The 20,383-nt window shown below is 35.5% G+C and overlaps 1 protein-coding gene across 16 annotated transcripts in view; it reads left to right on the forward strand.

Annotated features, from left to right (window-relative positions):
* The window catches only part of Ythdf3 (YTH N6-methyladenosine RNA binding protein 3), a 34,040-nt gene extending 15,096 nt beyond the window's left edge, over window positions 1-18,944 (forward strand). For 3 of the 16 annotated variants that reach the window (XM_031376396.1, XM_031376399.1, XM_031376403.1), the window contains 3 exons: window positions 4,453-4,485; window positions 5,096-6,694; window positions 15,868-18,944. In XM_031376396.1, the coding sequence (XP_031232256.1) occupies window positions 4,453-4,485; window positions 5,096-6,694; window positions 15,868-15,891 (1,656 nt within the window). In that variant the 3' untranslated portion in view covers window positions 15,892-18,944. Of the gene's footprint in view, window positions 1-4,452; window positions 4,486-5,092; window positions 6,695-11,154; window positions 11,905-15,867 lie in introns of those variants that run through there. The other 13 variants (XM_031376394.1, XM_031376397.1, XM_031376398.1 and 10 more) reach the window with 8 other exon arrangements.
* The last annotated feature ends 1,439 nt before the right edge of the window (window positions 18,945-20,383 follow it).

Raw genomic sequence — 20,383 nt, forward strand, 5'->3', positions numbered from 1 at the left:
TTTTAAGATTGGACAAGTTCACTGTAAGCATGCCTCTGTGTGTGTGTGTGTGTGTGTATGTGTGAGAGAGAGAGAGAGAGAGAGAGAGAGAGAGAGAGAGAGAGAGAAAGAGAGAGAGAGAACAACACAGTAAATATCTTTTATTTTATGTATGTCAGTATACTGTAGCTGTTTTCAGACACATCAGTAGAGGGCATCAGATCCTATTACACATGGCTGTGAGCTACCATGTGGTTTCTAGGAATTGAGCTCTGGAAGAGGAGTCAGTGTTCCTAACCACTGAGCCTTCTCTGCAGCCCAATAATAAGTTCTTTAAAAAACTGGAAAGTAGTTCCAGATAGTATGTGGGATGTTATAGGCAAATTTATATTGGCATTTCTTTTTGTGGGGCTGGGCCTTTACTACCATGGCTTCTAGTGGTCTGGTAAGTACTGTGCCATTGAAGAAATGTCCCCAGATCTATACAATTTTGGTGTATCCACAGAATAGTCTCATGAATACGATTGGGGAAAAAAGCAAAAGCAATCATGAGCTACGGAGTTTATTACTAGCAACTTAGTTATCTGTCTAGGAAAGTGAAAAGTCAGTCAGAATGGTACTGATCCCTGTTAGAAATTTTGACTGACTAGCTAGGTTTTTGCCTACCTTTCATGATTTTACAAATCCTAAAGCTGTGTTCTGGGTATCAGCAATCAAACATAGAGCAAAGAATGAGAAATCTGTCATTAGTTAGTTATTTTTCATCAGTAGAGACTGGTTTTTAATTTTAGACGACCAGAGAATTATTTCAAAGACATTGCTTTTTTATTAATCTCCCTCTCTTTAGAGAAAACATTCTATTTTTTTGTCAAAGATAAAGTAACAAGATAAAAGAAAAACCATCACATTGAAGTTGGACAAGGTGGACCAATAAAAGGAAAAGAGCTCCAAGAGAAGCTGACGAGTCAGAGACCCACACAGTGACACATTCCGAAGTCCATGAGAGTACTCAGCTTCCTTAGAACATGTACACAGGAGGAGCTGCTGCACACCCATGTGGGGCCCTGTCTGCTGCTTCAGTCCCTGTGCGTTCATAAGAGCCTGACTCTTCTCCTGCTATCCCCCATCCCCTCTGGCTCTCACACTCCTTCTACCTCTTTTCATGCAGTTCCCTGAGGTTTGATGGCACTGCATTCAATCTGTAGATTGCTTTTCATGACTATGTTAATCCTACTTATCTATGAACATTGAAGATTTTTTCCCTCCTTTTGATATGTTCCCTAATTTCTTTCTTCAAAGACTTGAAATTTTTGTCATATAGGTCTTTCACTTGCTTGCTTAGAGTTACCTTAAGGTATTTTATTTGAGGTTATTGTGAAATGTATTTCACGGATTTTCTGTCTGCTTTTCATTTGTATACAGGTGGGCTACTGACTTTTTTGAGTTACTCTTTTAGCCAACTATTTTTTTGAAAATGTTTTATCAGCTGTAAAAATTTTCTTTTGGAATTTTTAGTGTCACATATCTATAGTAGCAAATGATCTCCAAATTAAGCTTTCCTTCTTTCCCAGTTTGTACTTCCTTGATCTCCTTCAGTTTTCTCTTTGCTCTAGTAAAGACTTCAAGTACTTTATTGAATAGATGTGGAGAGAGTGGACAGCTTTGTCTTGTACCTAATATTAGTGGAATTGCTTTGAGTTTCTCTCCATTTAAGTTGGTATTGCCTATGGGATTATCTAAATTGCCTTTATTATGTTGAGTTCATGAAGGGTGTTAATGTCAAAGTCCTTTTTTGTGCCTAATGAGAATGAGATGATCACATGGGTTTTTTTGTTTTGTTTTGTTTTGTTTTGTTTTGTTTTGTTTTTTTGTCTTTTTTTTGCTTATGTGGTAGATTATATTAATTGATTCTTCTCTCTTGAATTATCCTTGCATGTGCAGGATGATGCCTCCTATCATGGTGCATGGTCTTTATGCTGTATTCTTCGATACAGTCTGCAGTATTTTAACATCTGCGTTTAACAGAACATTAGGCTCTGATTCTCTTTGTTGGGTGTTCACGTGGTTTGGGTATCAGGGTAGCTGACCTCATAAAATAAGTTTGGCAATATTCCTTCTGTTTCTCTGATCATGATAAGGCCTTTTTCTTGGGCTTCTGCTCTGCTGGAATATTCAGGGTCTGCCGCAGTAGGGCTGCTGGGCTCTAGTGGAGACATATTTTTCTGGCTGTTACTGTTTTTACACTTGGTGTCTAGGCATTTGTTATTAGAATGATTATAGGTCTAATTGCTGATAACCTGGTTTTATCTTTGTTGAGTGGGTATTTTCTTTCTTGGTTTCTGTCTCCTCTCTGGATTTAGAAGCGTGATGGTTATGTGTTGCCTAGATATGAATTTTTTTCTGGATTCCGGCCTGCTCAGCTGGTGTGTTGCCAGGGAATGCTTTTTGGTGTTGGAGGCTAAGATAATAGGATGAATTTTGTGATCACTTGGCAGTGGAATAAGAGAGGAAAGGGAGACCTCCTCGGACAGTATTATATAGAGCTGAAAATGAGACTGAGGGGATTGAGTCTGGAGGTGGAGGAAGGGGTGAAGGTACATATTCAGCCTACCTACTTCCTTGGCAGCAGTGGCCTTTGGATTGGTAAGAGGTGCCTACTGGGGTTGGTGACTGGGATAAAGTAAGAGTTGAAGGAGGGAGGTTAAGAGGGGAAGATGGATTTAGCAGAAGGAAGGGAAGGGTCCAGCAGATGTTTTGTTGCAGAGCTGGGTCTGAGACTAGGAATTGGGTCTGGAGGGAACATATTAAGAAGCAAAAGTCACCTCAAAGACATTTTCAAGGGGAAATATCTTATTTTTATTTTCAGGGAAATCTTCAAAGAATTTATATTAACTTAGAACAATTTGGGATGTTTTAGTTTTATTCATTAATAGAACTTGCTATTTCAAATTTGGGAAAAATTGAAATGTATAGTTATTTGATATGCAAACAAGTTTTATTTTTATTGTAATTAAAAAATTACTATTTCTAAAGTGAAAAGTACTCTGATTTAGAAAGTTAAAAGCAAGGTAGTTCATAGCTATTACCTCAGAACTTGGGGTGTGAGAGGCAGGACATAACAGTATTTTGAGCAGTCTGAGAACATGAAGAGTAAGAAGCCAGTTTGGCAAGACCTTGTCTCACCAAAAGAACAACAAAAGTTGTAAGTGTGTAATATAAAATGTAGTAAGTTTTAGATAACAAAAGAAAAGGATTCCCTTAGTATTTTGTCCTTAAGGCAAGATATAAAATGTTCTTTTAATTATTTACTCTTACACAATTTCCCTCTCTCACTCACACACACACACACACACACACACACACATATGCATGTTACTCACATGTGTATACATATACACATAGTACTTTGGTAAAATTTCCTTCTGTTATATTCTTATCCCTTCTCTTCTTACCCAGTCTCCTCCTCCTTCATAGTTTTGTGTATGTGAAGCCAACTACCTTTAGAGTTGCTTGCATGAGCTTGGGTAGAATCCTCCTCCACCCCAGTAATCATCTCCCTGTAACAATTGAGAATTGTGGGTTATGAGCAGTCTCTTCCTATCCATAATATGCTTTCGACCCAGTCTCATGTGGGTTTTGTTTACATAGCCACTGTTCCTGAAAATTCCTAGGTATAACAGCTGTACAATGTCCAGAAGATTTTTTCACAGTACTTTCTATTCTCTGGCTCTTAGACTCTTTGCCTTCTTCATTTGTGGAGAGCCTAAGAAATGATGAAAGAAATATCCCATTTAGTGCTAAGCACTCATGTCCCTTCTTAGCACTTGGACCAGTTACGGTTTTCTGTATATTAATTGCTCCCCGCTATAATCAAGCTTCTCTGACCAATGCTGAAAGCATTATTAGTTTATGAACATAATTATTTTCACACCATATCCATTTAGAAAAGGAACAGTAGCAGGTTGCTTTGTGCGGCCTATGACCTCCCTTTCCCAACCATGGTCTTTTGATCAGGTTTATAGTAATACATTTAAGTTCTGCAGCCTTAAAAATCTATCTAATCAGAAAGCTATTGGATACCTCTCTGAACAACTATGCCGGTATTGCACCATTGAGTACATCTTGCCTGACATATTGGTACTGTTCGCAAGTCTACTGTAGAGTCCACACTGGATGCATTTTCTCCCATAAGATCCAGTATCTTTTGACACTATGAAAGCTAGTCAGCAGAAAGGTAGAGAGGAAAGTTCCTTCTTGATTTTGTTGTGTATTACAACCAAAAATGTATCTTCAGTATTGGGGTCTTAGCATCCTCTTCCAGTGGGCAACCAAAGAGCTCTAGCCATAGCTTGTATTATTTTGAGGGCTTTTAGAGTCTCCCTGAGTGGCAGTGGGATTTATTTCATTTTTAAATCCATGACTTCTGGGAACAGCAATAAGATAAATAATATATTTTATTGTATTTCCTTTCAGAAATATAAGAGAGCAAAACAGTTGTTTCATTGTGTAAGCATAATCTTGATTTTTTTTTTTCTGAATATAGCAGTTGTACATTTTCTATCTTAAAGTACAAAATTTAATTGGCTGAAATGATTCCATCATAAAAACTGCAATTTAATTCCATTTGACATTCATACCAGATTTGTTTAGATTTTGTATGTAATAATTTTGTGCCTATAAGGTTTATTAGCATTTGGTAAAAATTTCAGTATTTTAGAATTTGGACAGAAACACAATCTTCATTTTGCTTCTATACTTTCTGCCTAAAAATGCTGTAATTTATAATATTTTAAAGTTTTTCAGGCATAGTCTGACATTGTGTCAATGTTTCTAAATAATCCTGGCATTTAGGCAGAAATGGGGATTGTGAGATTGAGGCCAGTCTGCTGTAGAGCGAATTTGAGTCCATCTGGGCAGCAAGACTTACTGTAGGGTGATGGTACTCATTGGTAAATATTTCTGCTTATAACATTGATTTAAAATTTTAATTTTATGTAGAACAGGCACTTGCCTTTTTCATTGACTTAACACTGCTTTCAGTGTTTTAGACAACCTTTTTTTTTCTTTTCCCTTTAAGAGAACATTTCACTACTGATTATGGTCTTCTGTTTTGCAGAATAACAGCTATCCACCAATGTCAGATCCATATATGCCTAGTTACTATGCTCCATCCATTGGATTTCCATATTCTCTTGGGGAAGCAGCATGGTCCACGGCTGGAGATCAGCCTATGCCATATCTGACAACCTATGGACAAATGAGTAATGGAGAACATCATTATATACCAGATGGTGTTTTTAGTCAACCAGGGGCATTAGGAAATACCCCTCCATTTCTTGGTCAACATGGATTTAACTTTTTTCCTGGTAATGCTGATTTCTCTACATGGGGAACAAGTGGATCTCAGGGACAATCAACACAAAATTCTGCTTATAGTAGCAGTTATGGCTATCCACCTAGTTCTCTTGGGAGAGCTATTACTGATGGACAGGCTGGATTTGGCAATGATACTTTGAGTAAGGTGCCTGGCATTAGTAGTATTGAGCAAGGCATGACAGGACTGAAAATTGGTGGTGATCTGACAGCTGCAGTGACAAAAACTGTAGGTACAGCCTTGAGCAGCAGTGGTATGACTAGCATTGCAACCAATAATGTGCCCCCTGTTAGCAGTGCAGCACCTAAACCAACTTCTTGGGCTGCTATTGCCAGAAAGCCTGCAAAACCTCAACCGAAACTTAAACCCAAGGGCAATGTGGGAATTGGGAGTTCTGCTGTGCCACCACCTCCTATAAAACACAACATGAATATTGGAACTTGGGATGAAAAGGGGTCAGTGGTAAAGGCTCCACCAACCCAACCAGTTCTGCCTCCTCAAACTATAATCCAGCAGCCTCAGCCATTAATTCAACCACCACCATTGGTGCAAAGCCAACTGCCTCCACAGCAGCCTCAGCCACCACAACCACAGCAGCAACAAGGACCTCAGCCACAGGCCCAGCCTCACCAAGTGCAGCCTCAGCAGCCACAGCTGCAGAATCGCTGGGTAGCTCCTCGGAACAGGGGAACCGGCTTCAACCAGAACAATGGAACAGGCAGTGAAAACTTTGGTTTAGGTGTTGTACCTGTTAGTGCTTCACCTTCTAGTGTAGAGGTGCATCCCGTGCTGGAAAAACTAAAGGCCATAAACAATTATAATCCCAAAGACTTCGATTGGAACCTGAAGAATGGACGTGTGTTTATAATTAAGAGCTATTCTGAGGATGATATCCATCGTTCCATCAAGTACTCTATCTGGTGTAGCACTGAGCATGGTAATAAGCGTCTGGATGCAGCTTACCGCTCCCTGAATGGGAAAGGCCCACTCTATCTGCTCTTCAGTGTGAATGGCAGTGGACATTTCTGTGGAGTGGCCGAAATGAAGTCTGTTGTAGACTATAATGCTTATGCTGGTGTCTGGTCTCAGGATAAGTGGAAGGGCAAATTTGAAGTTAAATGGATCTTTGTCAAAGATGTTCCCAATAACCAGTTACGACATATTCGCTTAGAAAATAATGATAACAAACCAGTAACCAATTCAAGGGATACTCAAGAAGTACCCCTAGAAAAAGCAAAGCAAGTGCTTAAAATAATCGCTACTTTCAAGCATACCACCTCAATCTTTGATGACTTTGCACATTATGAAAAGCGTCAAGAGGAGGAGGAAGCCATGCGAAGGGTAAGAAAGAATCCAGTAACTCTTGTGTGAGAATCCTTCCTTCTGGTTGGAGTGTGTGGAATGGTATCCCTTTAAACGTCTTACAATCTGTTCTGAAAGGAATCAACAGTTTAAGAAACAACTCTAATCCCCTCTCTCTAGCCTTTCTAGTTAAATGTTAGCTTGATGAAGAAATACACTTGAAGGTTGAGGCACTATTTTCAAATGTTTGCTTTTGCTTTGTTTTATTAGAAAGGTGGTCTCTGTGTGTGTGTGTGTGTGTGTTTTATGGAACTATAGTATATATTTTATAGGACCATAGCAGGTGTAACCAAATAGAGCAAGAATTTGACATTTGGATGGGACACTAGATTTGGTAGGGCATGGCTTTTTTAGAATTAGGATTGTTTCACATTAAAGTGCCTTCTGTGAGACCAGGAGAAACTTCCTGAATTTACATATATTTGCATAAGATTGGGATTTGGTCTCTAGATAAGGCTGGCTTGAGTTACTCTCTTCAGAACTGCAACTTCAATTTGGGCCTCTGATAAAAAGAGAATGGGGAGAGTAGAAATGAATAGGGTTTTTCATACTCAGTAACCATGTTTCTTTTGAAAACAGACAAGATTATAAATAACATCTACTATGGAACTATTTGTGGGAAAATTAATCTTAAGGTGCACAGTTCTGTCTTCATGAAAAATGGCTGTGATTCTTTTTATGAACTCAAATATTGTATGACTCTTTATATATGTGCAGTAGAAGTAATTGCTTCAGTTAACATTGAGTATTGGGGTGAATTCTATTGAACTAAAGTAATTAGTTTCTAAGCCTTAGGGCTCAGAAGAACTGGAATATTTTTGAAACACACCTTTTTATGTATTTAGTAAAAGACTTTAGCTACATTTATAACAAGCACCCTAAGTAAATTCTGGTGCTAGTCTTTTGCTTTGCTGGACTGTCAGAAACTCCTTTGGAGTGATGTAGACTGCCATTCGCACCTCAGTGGACTGTTAAAATGAATTACTAAATATAACTAGAGTTTTCTTGTAGTTAAACGTGGGAAATGAGGAAAATAGGATCAGAAGTTGCTAGTGAGTCTTTTTTAGCTTAGTAGTGAAATAGATTGTAACTGTTATAAGACAGTGGATCAGGAGAATGGTTTGGAATGTGGATGGTGTGATGTGGGGAAAGATGTGTCTTGGGGATATGTTTTAAGACTTTTGAGAAATAAAGGTAGGGACTTCCTTAATTTAGACGGTTGAGAGGCATGAGAGTCAAATTTGGGGGTTTTTGTTCTTTCATAGCTGAGTCTGTTGAAATGGGATAAGATTTTCTAGGAGAAAAGATCAGGGCAAGAAATACTTAGAAGCTTTTTCTTTTTTCTACCACCAATATATCTTTTTATATCTCTTTCCTACCTAGTCTGAAAGTTTAGTTCTGGTTTTATTAATTTTAGTATTTTAATATTTGTTTCTTCATGGATCTTTATGACAGATGTGCTGCACCTACATTTAGTGATATATACAACAGTAAGAGAAACTTAATTTTTTACAACACTGAAAGAAACTTTTAAGTTTTTACATTAATATTGTTTTATCATTTCCTACATTTACATCTTTACTTTGAATTCATTTCCCAGTGTTTTAGAAAGAATAATTTAGTAATGCATTTCCTTAAAGCCCTTGTAGATTAAAAGTGAATGTATTTTTTTTAAGTCATCATACATGAAAAGTGAAAAGTTTTGTTGGCTGTATTAGTCAGTTTAATACTGTCTGTTAAGCAGAATACTAATTGTGGGTTCTGCCCTAGTGTCCATGACCATCTGGGAACAGGTTCTTGGCCCTGGTAATGGTGCCAGGTATTGCTTTGCAGAAACTGAGATTATAGTTGTACTCCACTGATCCAGCCTTTGCTTTAAAAATGTAATAGGTAAAACCTTCTATATTCATCTTCTTGTTACTGGATTTTTTTTATTTACTGAGTTTCCCCCATTCCTGGCAATAGGAGTTCTCCAGATTGCTTTTCCAGGCAACAAGATTCCTGAAGAGGAGACAACTTTGAATATCCTGTCTGCCATATAAGGTTTAGAATGTTAGGACTTCTTACTTCAAAATGAGAAGTTTCAAGGAAATTTGAAGTTGCGAGAGAAATCTAAGCCAGTCGGTATTTATGTAGGTACTATCTTGGACACATTCTTAAATTTGAACAGACAATTTTCATTATATTTGTGTAAAATGAAGTTTAATGAAATGACCAAGATTAAAAAAAGAATAGGATAATTCAGGGATCAAAAGATAGTTTAATATATAAAACAGAAGCCTCACGTGTGGTTCATGCTTTTAATGCCAGCACTCATTAGGCAGAGGCAGGTGATACCTGGGTTTGGGACCAGTCTGGTCTACATAACACAGTGAGTTCCAGGACAGCTGGCACTATGTAGAGAGACCCTTCAAAAGCATACAACTGTATACATACATACACACATACACACACACATACACACACACACACACACACACATGCACAAATATACGTACGTACGTACCACTCACATAAAAACAAATGATTAACAGTTTGTCTAGTAGGAAGGGTTCCCATTCCTACATAATTGGAGCAGAGTACTAAAAAGTTATTGAAGCATTAAACCACGATTAACGTGTGAGCAAGCAGATTAGTGGGAATATACTTATTTATACTCTTGTGTTAGGTCTTGTCGAAGCTTTAGAACTTCAAATTAAGAAGTTTACCAAATGCACAGTAATGGACATGAAAATAGAAAAGGAAAAAGATGTAGTGGAAAGAGAAGTGGTCTGAGTTTTTTAAGCACCAGGAAAAAAAAAAATCAATGGGAAGGATAGTTATATGAAGCACGTGTTTTCAGATTGAATGGGCCTACCAAATCATTATCAGGTTAGTTTAAAAGAAAAAAGAACAGACATGAAAGGAGAAAATCTTTCAAACTTCTGAAGCAAAATACACTACAAAGGAAGGGTAAGCAGGGTAATGAGAAATGTCTCCTCCTGGCCCTAGGTATGAAAAGTGAAATTGAGGCTTCTGAGAATTTAACCTACATAGTTCTTTTTTGTTCTAGTTGCTTCTTTGTTTTTTAAAGAAAGGATGAAAGAAGCATTTCAACAGAAAGAAAAAAGTTGAAGAAATGCTGATAAATCCTGGTAGCTATTGGTAGTACTGGAACAAATATCCCCCAACTCCCCTCTGTCCCTACACATGGAGGGACTCTGAACACATTTTCAGTTACAGCTTTGCTACTCAAGAGCAGTCTTTAAGCCTAACAAACAAAATGAGCGCTTGATTGGGAAGGTCTTGGCAGAGGGAGGACTATGGGAGGAAAAACAAACCTGTGGAGAATCTTTGTTGACACAGGTGTATTAGCTAATTGAGAACAGGAGAGTTTGCTCTGAGCTCATTTCTTAGTACCTAGACAAGTGACTGTCACATAGGTTTTAGTAGATACTGCCAAGTGTGTAAATGTTCTAAAACCTTCCTAATGCTGTAACCCTTCTGTATAGTTCCCCATGTTGTGCCGACCCAACTATAAAATTAATTTCCTTGCTACTGTAATTGTGCTACTGTTATGATTTGTAATGCAAATATCTGATAGGCAGGATATCTGACATGTGACCCCCTACCCAGAGTGGTGCTGACCACCGGCAGGTTGAGAACCAGTGCCCTAACCAATCTCCTGTGAAGTTTTAATATCTTAGAATCTTCCTTCCTTATTGGTCTATCTCTGTTTACTAGGTCTTCAGTGTTTATAGTAAGTGCTACCTATTGATTTCTCCATTTGTGCAAATGGTAAGCTATAAAAGTTCAGTTCTAGCTAGATCATTAGGAGACATAGTGGGAGACACATGCACATTTTTATATTTCTTAAGGTAAGACAGTTTATTGTTAAATTTTTTTGATAACTTAAGGAATGGTACCTTAGGCATATTATTTAAAGTCCTGAAATATAGCACTAATTTTGATAAACATATCATAAAATGTAGCAGGAAATTATAGTGTCCTATTGATAAATCAAGAATTTTTAATAGTAACAAAGTTATAATGGCAACACAGCAGAGGAATTTAAAATGCAAATGTGACAAGAGATTTTTCTCTATCTTGAATTCTAGGCAAGTGTTTACTCAAGTCCAGGATCTTTATTATCTTAACTTGCTTCCAGAAGAATTATTTGTATGCACTGTCTCTTTGGTGAAGCTCATATAGTCCTTGAAAATGAGAAGAAAATAACGAAGATTTGAGTGTATTTGTCCAGTATAAATTTTAGTTTCTCTCATAGTGATAGACAATTTAAGTAATCTTTAGAAATTTTTCTGTCATAGTGTTGAATGAATCATCTGTTTTATATCCTTTATAATTTTAGGCTTATAAATCCAAATAAGTATATCAGCAAACAATTTGGTATGAAATTTTAGTATTTTTTAATTTTACTTTTATATTTTTATATGTGCTAGTGTTTGGCCTTTGTGTATTCCTGTGCACATATATACAGATCCTGTGGAGGACAGAAGAGGGATCAAATCGTCTGGGACTGGAATTGCAGATGGTTTGAGAGACACCATGTAGGTGCTTGGAATTTGAACCCAGGTCTCTTAGAAGAGCTCCTGCTCTTAATCACTGAACTAGCTTTCCAGCCCCAGGTTTTAGTCTTAATAGCTGGCCTAGTTTTGTTTTTTGTTGCTGTGACAGAGTATGTTTTGATTAACATTTTGTGATATTTCTTAATCTCTCCCTCTCCCTCTTTTGCTCTCTTTTCTTTTTCTCCTCTCCTCTCCTCCCTTCAGGTTGTGCTGGCTGTGTTCTATTGTAGTGCTCTATCAGAAGAAGCTTTCGGGAAACGAGGGACCTCTAGTTCATCAGATCACTCATAGATCTTGGGAAGATAATTTCCTTCCTACCTTAATTGTGAATTCATATTATTAAACTGAAGAGGATTTCAATTAATAAGAGTATTGTTTTTCTCAGCAAATTAAGGACCACATGTAATTAACTTTCACTCTGAAGTTGCTTGTTACCTTAGACTTTGTCATTCTGCTTCTGCCTTCCATGTGTGGGTTAGAGGAATGTGCCTTAATCCTTTTTGTTTTTATAGACACAAGATAATACATTTTCTAAGTTACCAAAGAAAAAAATTTTTATTCTCCCTCCCTCCCTCCTCTTCCCTACCCACTCCTTCTCCCCTCCCTTTCCCTCCCCTCCCCTCCCCTCTCCTCTCCTCTCCTCTCCTCTCCTCTCCTTCTCTCTTCCTCTCTTCCTCTCTCTCTCTCTCTCTTTCTTTCTTTCTTCCTTCCTTCTTCCTTCTTTTGTTCATCCATTCATACATTCCTTTGTTTGTTCTTCTTTGACAAAGGGAAGGGATTCTTTGTGTAGCCCTGGTTGCCCTAGAACTTAATCTGTAGACCATGCTGGCCTGAAACATGGAGATTCACCTGCCTTTGCCTCCCAAGTGCTAGGGCCACTGCCTGGCCCACAAAGTATTTCATGAAAAGGAAATTATGTATGATTCATTCCTTGGGGTAAATTGATTTGATACGAAACCAAACTTATTGTTTTTAGGGTAGTACTTTTTTATTCTTCCCCATCTGAAGGAATATTTCCTGTTAGCACAGAAATGAATACTGGTAACGTTAGGGAAAGGCCTGTAGTTTCTTTTCCTTTGCATTTCTGAATTTATGCTATTACATTCACTGAATTTTGCTGCTGATAGATCACAGTACTTAAGTTGTCTCTGGTTACCTAATAACATAAAATTCGGTGGCTCAACACACATCATACAGGGTTTTTTTTCTTAGAAATCAGGACAGAGTTGACTGGGTTTTCAGTCTTAAAATCTCTTACAGAGTGGCAATCTATGCTGAGCCTAGAGTATCTTCTGAAGACTGAGAGATTTGCTTTCAGCATCATGTCATTTTGGGCAGTATTTGGGCAGTGATCTCAAAAAAGGAAAGAAAAAGAGAAAACAAAAGAAACCCTAAACCAAACCCAAACAAACAAAAGGTAGCACTTAGGTAGACGCGAGTAACGTAAGGAAGCAGGGTATGTCTGGGTAGGAGTAAAGCTTCTGCAGCTTAGTTACAGAAGTGACTCCCTATTTCTGTTTCCTATTCTGTTGACTAAAAGGAAGTATTTATTTGGTCTGATCCCATTTAAGGGGGAAATTGATTGTACAAACTCTTTAATACAGAACACTGAAAGCTGTTTCTGAAGCCACCTATTGTAATTACATTTAATCTTTTCCACTAATGAACCATATGGTTAAATCAAATCATGGTATCTGATTTGATTTATGATTTTTCCTGAACATCTTAAAAATAATTATTAGATATTAATTTTTATTAAAGTCTTAATATAATGCATATTAATATATGTATATATTATATATATTTGGGGCTAAAGATGGTTCATTGGATAAGAACACTAGCTGCTCTTTCAGAGGACTCAAGATTCCCAGCACACCCACACAGTGGCTCATAACCATCTGCAATTCCAGTTCCAAGAGGTCCAATGTCCTCTTCTGGCTTCTGTGGGTATCAGATACCCATGTGGTGCATAGACCACATTCAAACAAAACACCAATATTTGTAAAATAAATTTGAATAATATTTTTGTTTGAAAGTATAAAGTCAAGGTGAGTTTCTTAGATTTTGGGTGATGTGGCAAGAGAGATGTTTTATAACATAGAAGAGGTACTCGTGTAGTCTATAGAAAGTGAAATTTGCAAAAAAGACCTTTTTCAGCAGATATCCTTGAACAAGCTGTGGTTTACTGGACATTAAGAAAGAACAAATTAAGAGAATTTCCTTAAATAATTTAAGTATCTAAGCCTAGAAATTACATTTTGCTATAATAAAGTGTAATAAAGGTCTATTAAAGTCATTTTAGAAATATCCTAGCCATTTTTGTGTATGTGTTTACTTTTGAGACTTGCAGTGAAGCTTATGGCAGCTTCAGACCTGTTTTGTAGCCCAGGCTGGCCTTGTATTCTCTATTTTCTAGCTGTAGCCTTCCTAAAGGGTGAAAGAACTAGGTGTGGAGTGAAACCCCAACATTAATATTTCTAAAATGATACTTTAATATACTTTAATATACTTTCATTTTTCTATTTTTCCATTTCTAAAATGATACTTTAATATACTTTCATTTTTCTACTTTTCCATTTTACTAGTATAAGTAAAATAACCTTTTAATGTCTATTAACAATATTATTATATGTTAATATATAATTATACTATATAATAATATGTATAAGTATTATTTACTAGATGCTCATAGGAAAGAAAAAGTTCCTGCCAGATTTTACTAACTTACTGTAGTGTTCTATAATTTCTGATTGAAATTGACTTACTGGGTCTTGGCAGGACATTTTCAATTTACTAAGAAGTTTCCACTCACCACTCTTACACATTTGAACATTAGTTTGTTGACAGTTTCTGAGAATTCTACTAGCATAGTATATTCAAGTCAACTCAAGACTTTGCATTTGAATGTTTGATGTTCTTAAGCATGTATTTGCCACATTTCATTCATCAGGTAAATATTGATTGAAAGGTTACCAGTAACTGCCAAATAGGTCTTTACTTGGTAGAGAACACAGTGTATCCGTGTCCTGTTAATTCTCATTGTCTTGTTAAATTCATTTCTATGCATGTTTTTGTAAATGTTCAGTTTGTATTAATTGCTTAGTTTTAGCTTATGTTTTTTATCCACTGATACTGCCAAATTCATGCATTAGTTGTATGTGTGTGTGTGTATGCGCTTGCCTGTGCATATGAATGCCAGAAGTTGATGTCAGGTGTTTTCCTTTATTCTCTGCACTGATTTTGGGAGAGGCCCTCTTCCTGATCCTATATTTAACACTACCAACCCAAACACACACACACACACTCACACACACTCTCTCTCTCTCACAGATTTTTTTTTTTTTAAAGTCCAGTAACACTGGACTGTCATTATGAGGCTTTCTGGGTTGCTGTGTGTTCATATACCCTAATTTCCGTTTTCTGTGCTTTTTATATTTGCTTGATGTGCTAATCTGTTTTACTAAGAAAAACATGCTACATTCTCCTATTATGAATGTTAGCTATTTCTTATAAGTTGATTTAATATAAAATTGCTTTTGAAAACTTGAGTGTACCACTTACACCTTTTAAATGGCCACTTCTATCCATAGCAATAGCTTTCATCTCTGATTATGGACCATTTTGTCTGACATCATTTATTTGTATTGTGTTTCTCTTATTTTAAATTTTCTTTGTCCTTGTGTTTTAGATTTTCTCATAAATATGTAATGTGAGATTTAAAGAATTCTTATAGTTTTTATTTTTCTGGATCAGTGTATGTTTATGTTATAAAAATATAAAGTATTTTTACATTTATTTTCTAAGATCTTTTACTCTTCTTTTCTTTTGGTCTAAATGAGTTTTCTTGTATTTCTTTATTTTCCTTGCTATCTCCTTTTCTGTCTCTTGAATCGAAAGTTACGCTTTATAAAGAGAGATACATTAAGTATATAATTTGTTTATTTTAGTGATTCTGTAAAAGTTGATTACAGTTTAAACTGAAACATCTAATTTTTAAAAATAAGTTATTCTAATTGTTGTAACTGATTACCTGTCATGTTTCTGTCTAATGTAGCCTTAACTAACTTCTCCTCTCCTCTCTATTTCCTCTTCTTCTTCTTCCCCTAATATAGCTAACCATTCCTTGAGAGACAAGGCCTCCTTTATTCTTGTTGTGAAAAGTTATAATACACTGAATGTAAGAATAAGTGGAAGACTTTTTAAACCAAAGTCATTTCAAAATTAATACTGAACTCCTAATTTAATGTACCTTTAATTTAATTTAATATGTTTCCATCTTAACCTTTAACTTGGTATACACACATCTAAACTTCACTGGAAGGACTCAAAAAAAAGAGCATAACGTACTCATCTTAAATCATGTAATAAAGTAAGGCTGTAAAGACGATATAAACTACCTTGCAATAGGCCTTTGTTTTTGTAGTTATTTAAGAGGTTTATAGTGATCATCTCACTGTGATACATACATAGAGAGATAATTAGTATTTGAAGAGCTATATCTAGAGATGATTTACATTATATGCACCTATAGTTAAAATTACTTCATAGCGATTACATTTTGTTATAATATTTATATTTTTCTTTCAGGAGAGAAATAGAAACAAGCAATAACCACCATGTGGAGATGTCCTATTAAAATGACAACACTAATGATGTAGACTCTGGAAATGCCTAATAAGTCAAAGAAGATGTTATTAAAGCTTTTTGTTTTCTGCTTAAGGTGACATCTTTGAACCCTTTAACATGAAATTGATTCTTCTTGTAATGGTTTTCATCAGCGCATCTGCCCTTATTCTCTCACCAAACACACTTGAGAACTGTAAATTCATCAAGCACTTTGTGTCCTGAAGCTTTTACCAGTACCTGCTGTCTTTTGTAATTATGCATCCTAGCTAAGGCACAGAAGACTGAATGAATTGAAAAGGTTGATTAACTCTTCGAATTTGTTAAGTACTAACAGTTAACCATTAGAAGTGGTTCAATGATGTAAGAGTCTCACTGCTTCAATCTTTTCATTGTTGTAGTTTTTAAATTGTCAATTTTTAGCTATTTGAAATATTAAAAGCAAAATAATCATGCCATATTTAGTCTTGGAGTTCAAGTCTGAATGTTTCTGTGAAAAATTATTGTAGCAAACTTTTAATATGGCAAAGCAACCTTATGCTCTATTTTAGCCAAACAATACATAATCTAAAATTATATATTAGAACATTTCCCTTGTCTTCAAACTATTTGATGTAATAAATATGCAGCTTGGTGGACTTCACCAATTAATGCACATCCCCTTCCTCTCCAATTATATGTACACTGAGAATATGCGTTTGAGGGATTATTTTGTTTCTACCACTTAATGAATCTCAACATTTTGAGTAAATGTACCTCAGTCTAATCAGACTTTTTATGACCTTTATAACTACATTTAAAACCCTTCAATTCTATTGCTGGGTGTTTGCGAGCCTGATTGCTATCATGAAGTCAAAATTTATTACTCTAGGTATTCACTAGATAAATATAGTTCTTGTTTAGTAAGCATATACTGTTTCTCAACTCTTCTCCAGCTTTTGCAGTGTACTGGCATCCTTAAAATACTTTGAAAATATGGCCTTGATCCATGAATTAAATCAGTATCTAAGTGAATGTGTTGATGTTTTATTGATGAGATCTATATACATGGGAATACAGTATATATCTGGGTATTCTTATAATCTTTTTAACATCCTATTTTCATTAATTACATATCAACATTAATTTTGTATCTTGAAACAAATTGATTTTGTATAATTGAATGTGTTGTGCATCTGTATTTGATTTGATGGTATAAGGTTATGAAAATAATGTTCTGCCCCTTACATTACTGTTTTGAGAAGGAGAAAGCTATGTAGAATGATATGTTAAGGGTGAAAATAGCAATACAGTAGATTTGAATGTCTTTTTGATCTGCATTAGTTCATTTATGTTTACATCGTTATTTAGAGATATTTTCATTTGCTCTCGTCTTTGCTCACTTCAATTTCAAAGCCTCGTGACAGATATTTCTTTGAAACTTTGATTTATATAATTTTTATATAATGTTTTAGGGTGTACAAATACTGTATTTTTTTATTAAAATACAGAATTTGTGGATGACCATAGATACTTCACAGTTACTTGTTAGTCCCAGTGTAGTTATGTCAGTGTTTACTGAAGGGAACACAAAAAATATTAATGGTATATTACAGAATGAAAACTTTCTTAAAGGAAAATTGCACCTATTTTACCTTTTTGAGACTAAGCCATGAAATCTTGTAATATGTCTCTTAACTATTTATAATGAAAGTTGGCATTTGGGTATAGTCAGCACAGCAATGTTCTATATCCTTAAGATTGTATAAGTAGGACATTTTAAAGATGACACATGTCATTCTGGAACTCCTACTAGAGAAAACTGTAAAAGGGTGACCTTGTAGGAAGGAGCCGAGTCCTCCCCTGAGGTTCTCTTTTTCTTGGTGCTTTATTAGCAACTCTGGATATTTTTATAAAACTAGATACATTATAAACTAATTCAGTCTTGTTTCATTTACATTAGGTTTTATGTAAGAAATGTCATCAAAATACCCAATGAGCAGGCTGATTGCAGTAGACTCAGGCAGGGCCAGTGAATCTCAGCTGAGAGTCTATTCATGGTGAGGGGAACATCCCAGTGCCTTTATCCTGAATTTCTAATCTAATGCGAAATGGGTGCAGCATTCCTTTGGACAAAAGCTTCCACTTGGTAATTTTTGTGTTTTTCTCACTTTAAGTATTCCCCAAAGCACCAACTTTCTCTTCCTTCTTGGTCAGTCAGTATATTGTAAGATTATTTTCCATTAAATGAAATCATAACAGGTTGTCTCTAAAATACAACCAACAGAATGTTTCTTAACTGCGGGGACCAAAAGGGAGAGACTCTGAGCTCTACAAGAGTATATATATAATAAAATGTTTGAATAATATTAAATTAAGACATTATTGGTCCTGTGATTTCTTGCTCAGTGTTTTTCCAATTTGTCATTTGAATGATTCTTACTAAAGTTATTTTATGTGGGTATTTTATTTTTAATGGTATTATAGTTTGTATATTTAACAGTAAGGGGGAAAGTAACCAAAATTAGTATTCTTTCACTATACATGTTGGTACTTGAAACTTCCTTTAAAAAAATCAACAAAAAACTCAAAACTTTTAGTGCTTAATTCCTCATTTTAACCTGTGATCTTTCTAATTGAAAAGCTGTGTTATTTTTGACTACCATGCATGTGGGGTTAAGCTGATGTTGAAACAGTTTGCAGTTAAAAAAAAAAAACTTAATCAACTTAAGTCATTCAATCATTTCAAGTGCGTTCTGCATCCTTTAAAAGTAAGTTTGTGAGATTTTAAGAGAATTGTGTTTTCATTAAATTTTGTGTATTTTTTGTTATGCCATGTAAATTCCCCTTTTCCTATGATTAAAGGAAGGGTATGATGAAATGATTAGTCATTTACATTTCACGTGTGTAGCAGTTACATGAGAATTTAAATTTTGTCGTGTTTGGGTTTGTTCATTCCTGTGAATGATGGTACAGTAGGTGAGATCTTTTTGTTACGGTACCGAACTCATCATTTGGTCCTCTTTAATCTTTGAGGGTTTCAATAAAAATTCTTCACTCTATTTGGTGTTCTTTCCTTTTTAGCTATCTTATAAATATATGCTGCCTGCTAGAAAATAACTTTTACCTACTACTATTTTTGTGATTGACAAATGCATGTAAGTTCCTCATTATAGTCAGCCATTTAAATGAAGTGAATTAAAGGAAGGGAGGCTAGTATCCCTTTGTCTAATCAGCCTGTTTACTGTTCTTAATACTTAAAGATAGAGAAGACCTTTTTCCTTTTTTTTTTTAATTATTTTTTTAATGTAGGAGGAAGTAGTGGTGCCTGCTGTCTTAAGAATCTATGTTTTGGCTCCAAGGAATGCTTTTCTAACAGATTTTACATTGTCTTTTAGAATTAATGGAATTATATGATAGGGTCATGGTAATTCTGGATATTATGTTGGTCATTAACTTAGCTCTCTATAAAGCATTTGTTCAAATGAGATAACTAAAAATATAGTTTTATGCTTTTACTTGGACTCACTGGATAATTGGCTTTGTGTTGTCTGGGAAGTCCTTTGACCTGAGATTGTATAGTTGGTGTCTGTATGCTTAATTCTTAAGTCTGAGGACCAACTATGTATTAGAATTATGTAGAATAATTTGTCTGTAGAGCAATGTTAACTTCCTCGTATAGTCCATGTTATTCCCCGAACTAAAGGATAGCAGCTGTTTACCAGTATTTGTATTGTGTCAGGCTTTACAGGAAGCTAGACGTGGTTGAACATGTTTCAAACACGAAGACTCTTGCAGTGATCTAATACTGAACTTGAGCATCCAGGAGTCCTTTTGTCATCCCCTGCAGATACTCAGAGTATTTCTATCCTTGTCAAAAGTCATTTGTGCTCTTTTTTTTAAAAAGCTCTTTGCTCCCATTGTGCTTGTTTCCATTAGAGGTTGTAAGTATGTAAACTGATCAAGTATGACAGTTGTTTATAATGTAATTTGGCTGCATTGGATATACCTGATAAAGGTTAGTTGTCCAGGTAGACTTGGAACTATAAAAGCTTCTGGGAAAATTGTAAAAATGGAGAAGTTTGCACTTAGTGTTTGCAACTAATTGTTTCAGTGCTCACTACACTGAGAAATCTTAGATTATAATACACAGGAGGTTGCAGAGGAAAGACATTAGGGAAATCAACTCAGCACATTCTTTACTCAAAGGAAAATAATGAACTGATGTTAACCAGTGCAATTAAAGTATATTTTTATGCAGTTTAAGGTTTGTATGTTTCACTCTTTATAATTCGTTTCTCAACAGACATGGTTCCTATAACATTGTCTGTTGTTAAATTTTAACCTACTTACATTTTATTAAAGTTCTGAAGTTTATTTTTTCTTTGTAGTTACTGTGTGGTCATAAACTTTTATGCCTCTTCAAATGCAAAACACCAAAAAATACTTAAGCCATTTAGAAAGTACAACATGCTGATCCTTACATACTTACTTCAGGTGT

The sequence above is a fragment of the Mastomys coucha genome, unplaced genomic scaffold (assembly GCF_008632895.1).
Source record: "Mastomys coucha isolate ucsf_1 unplaced genomic scaffold, UCSF_Mcou_1 pScaffold17, whole genome shotgun sequence".
In the NCBI taxonomy this organism is placed as follows: domain Eukaryota; kingdom Metazoa; phylum Chordata; class Mammalia; order Rodentia; family Muridae; genus Mastomys; species Mastomys coucha.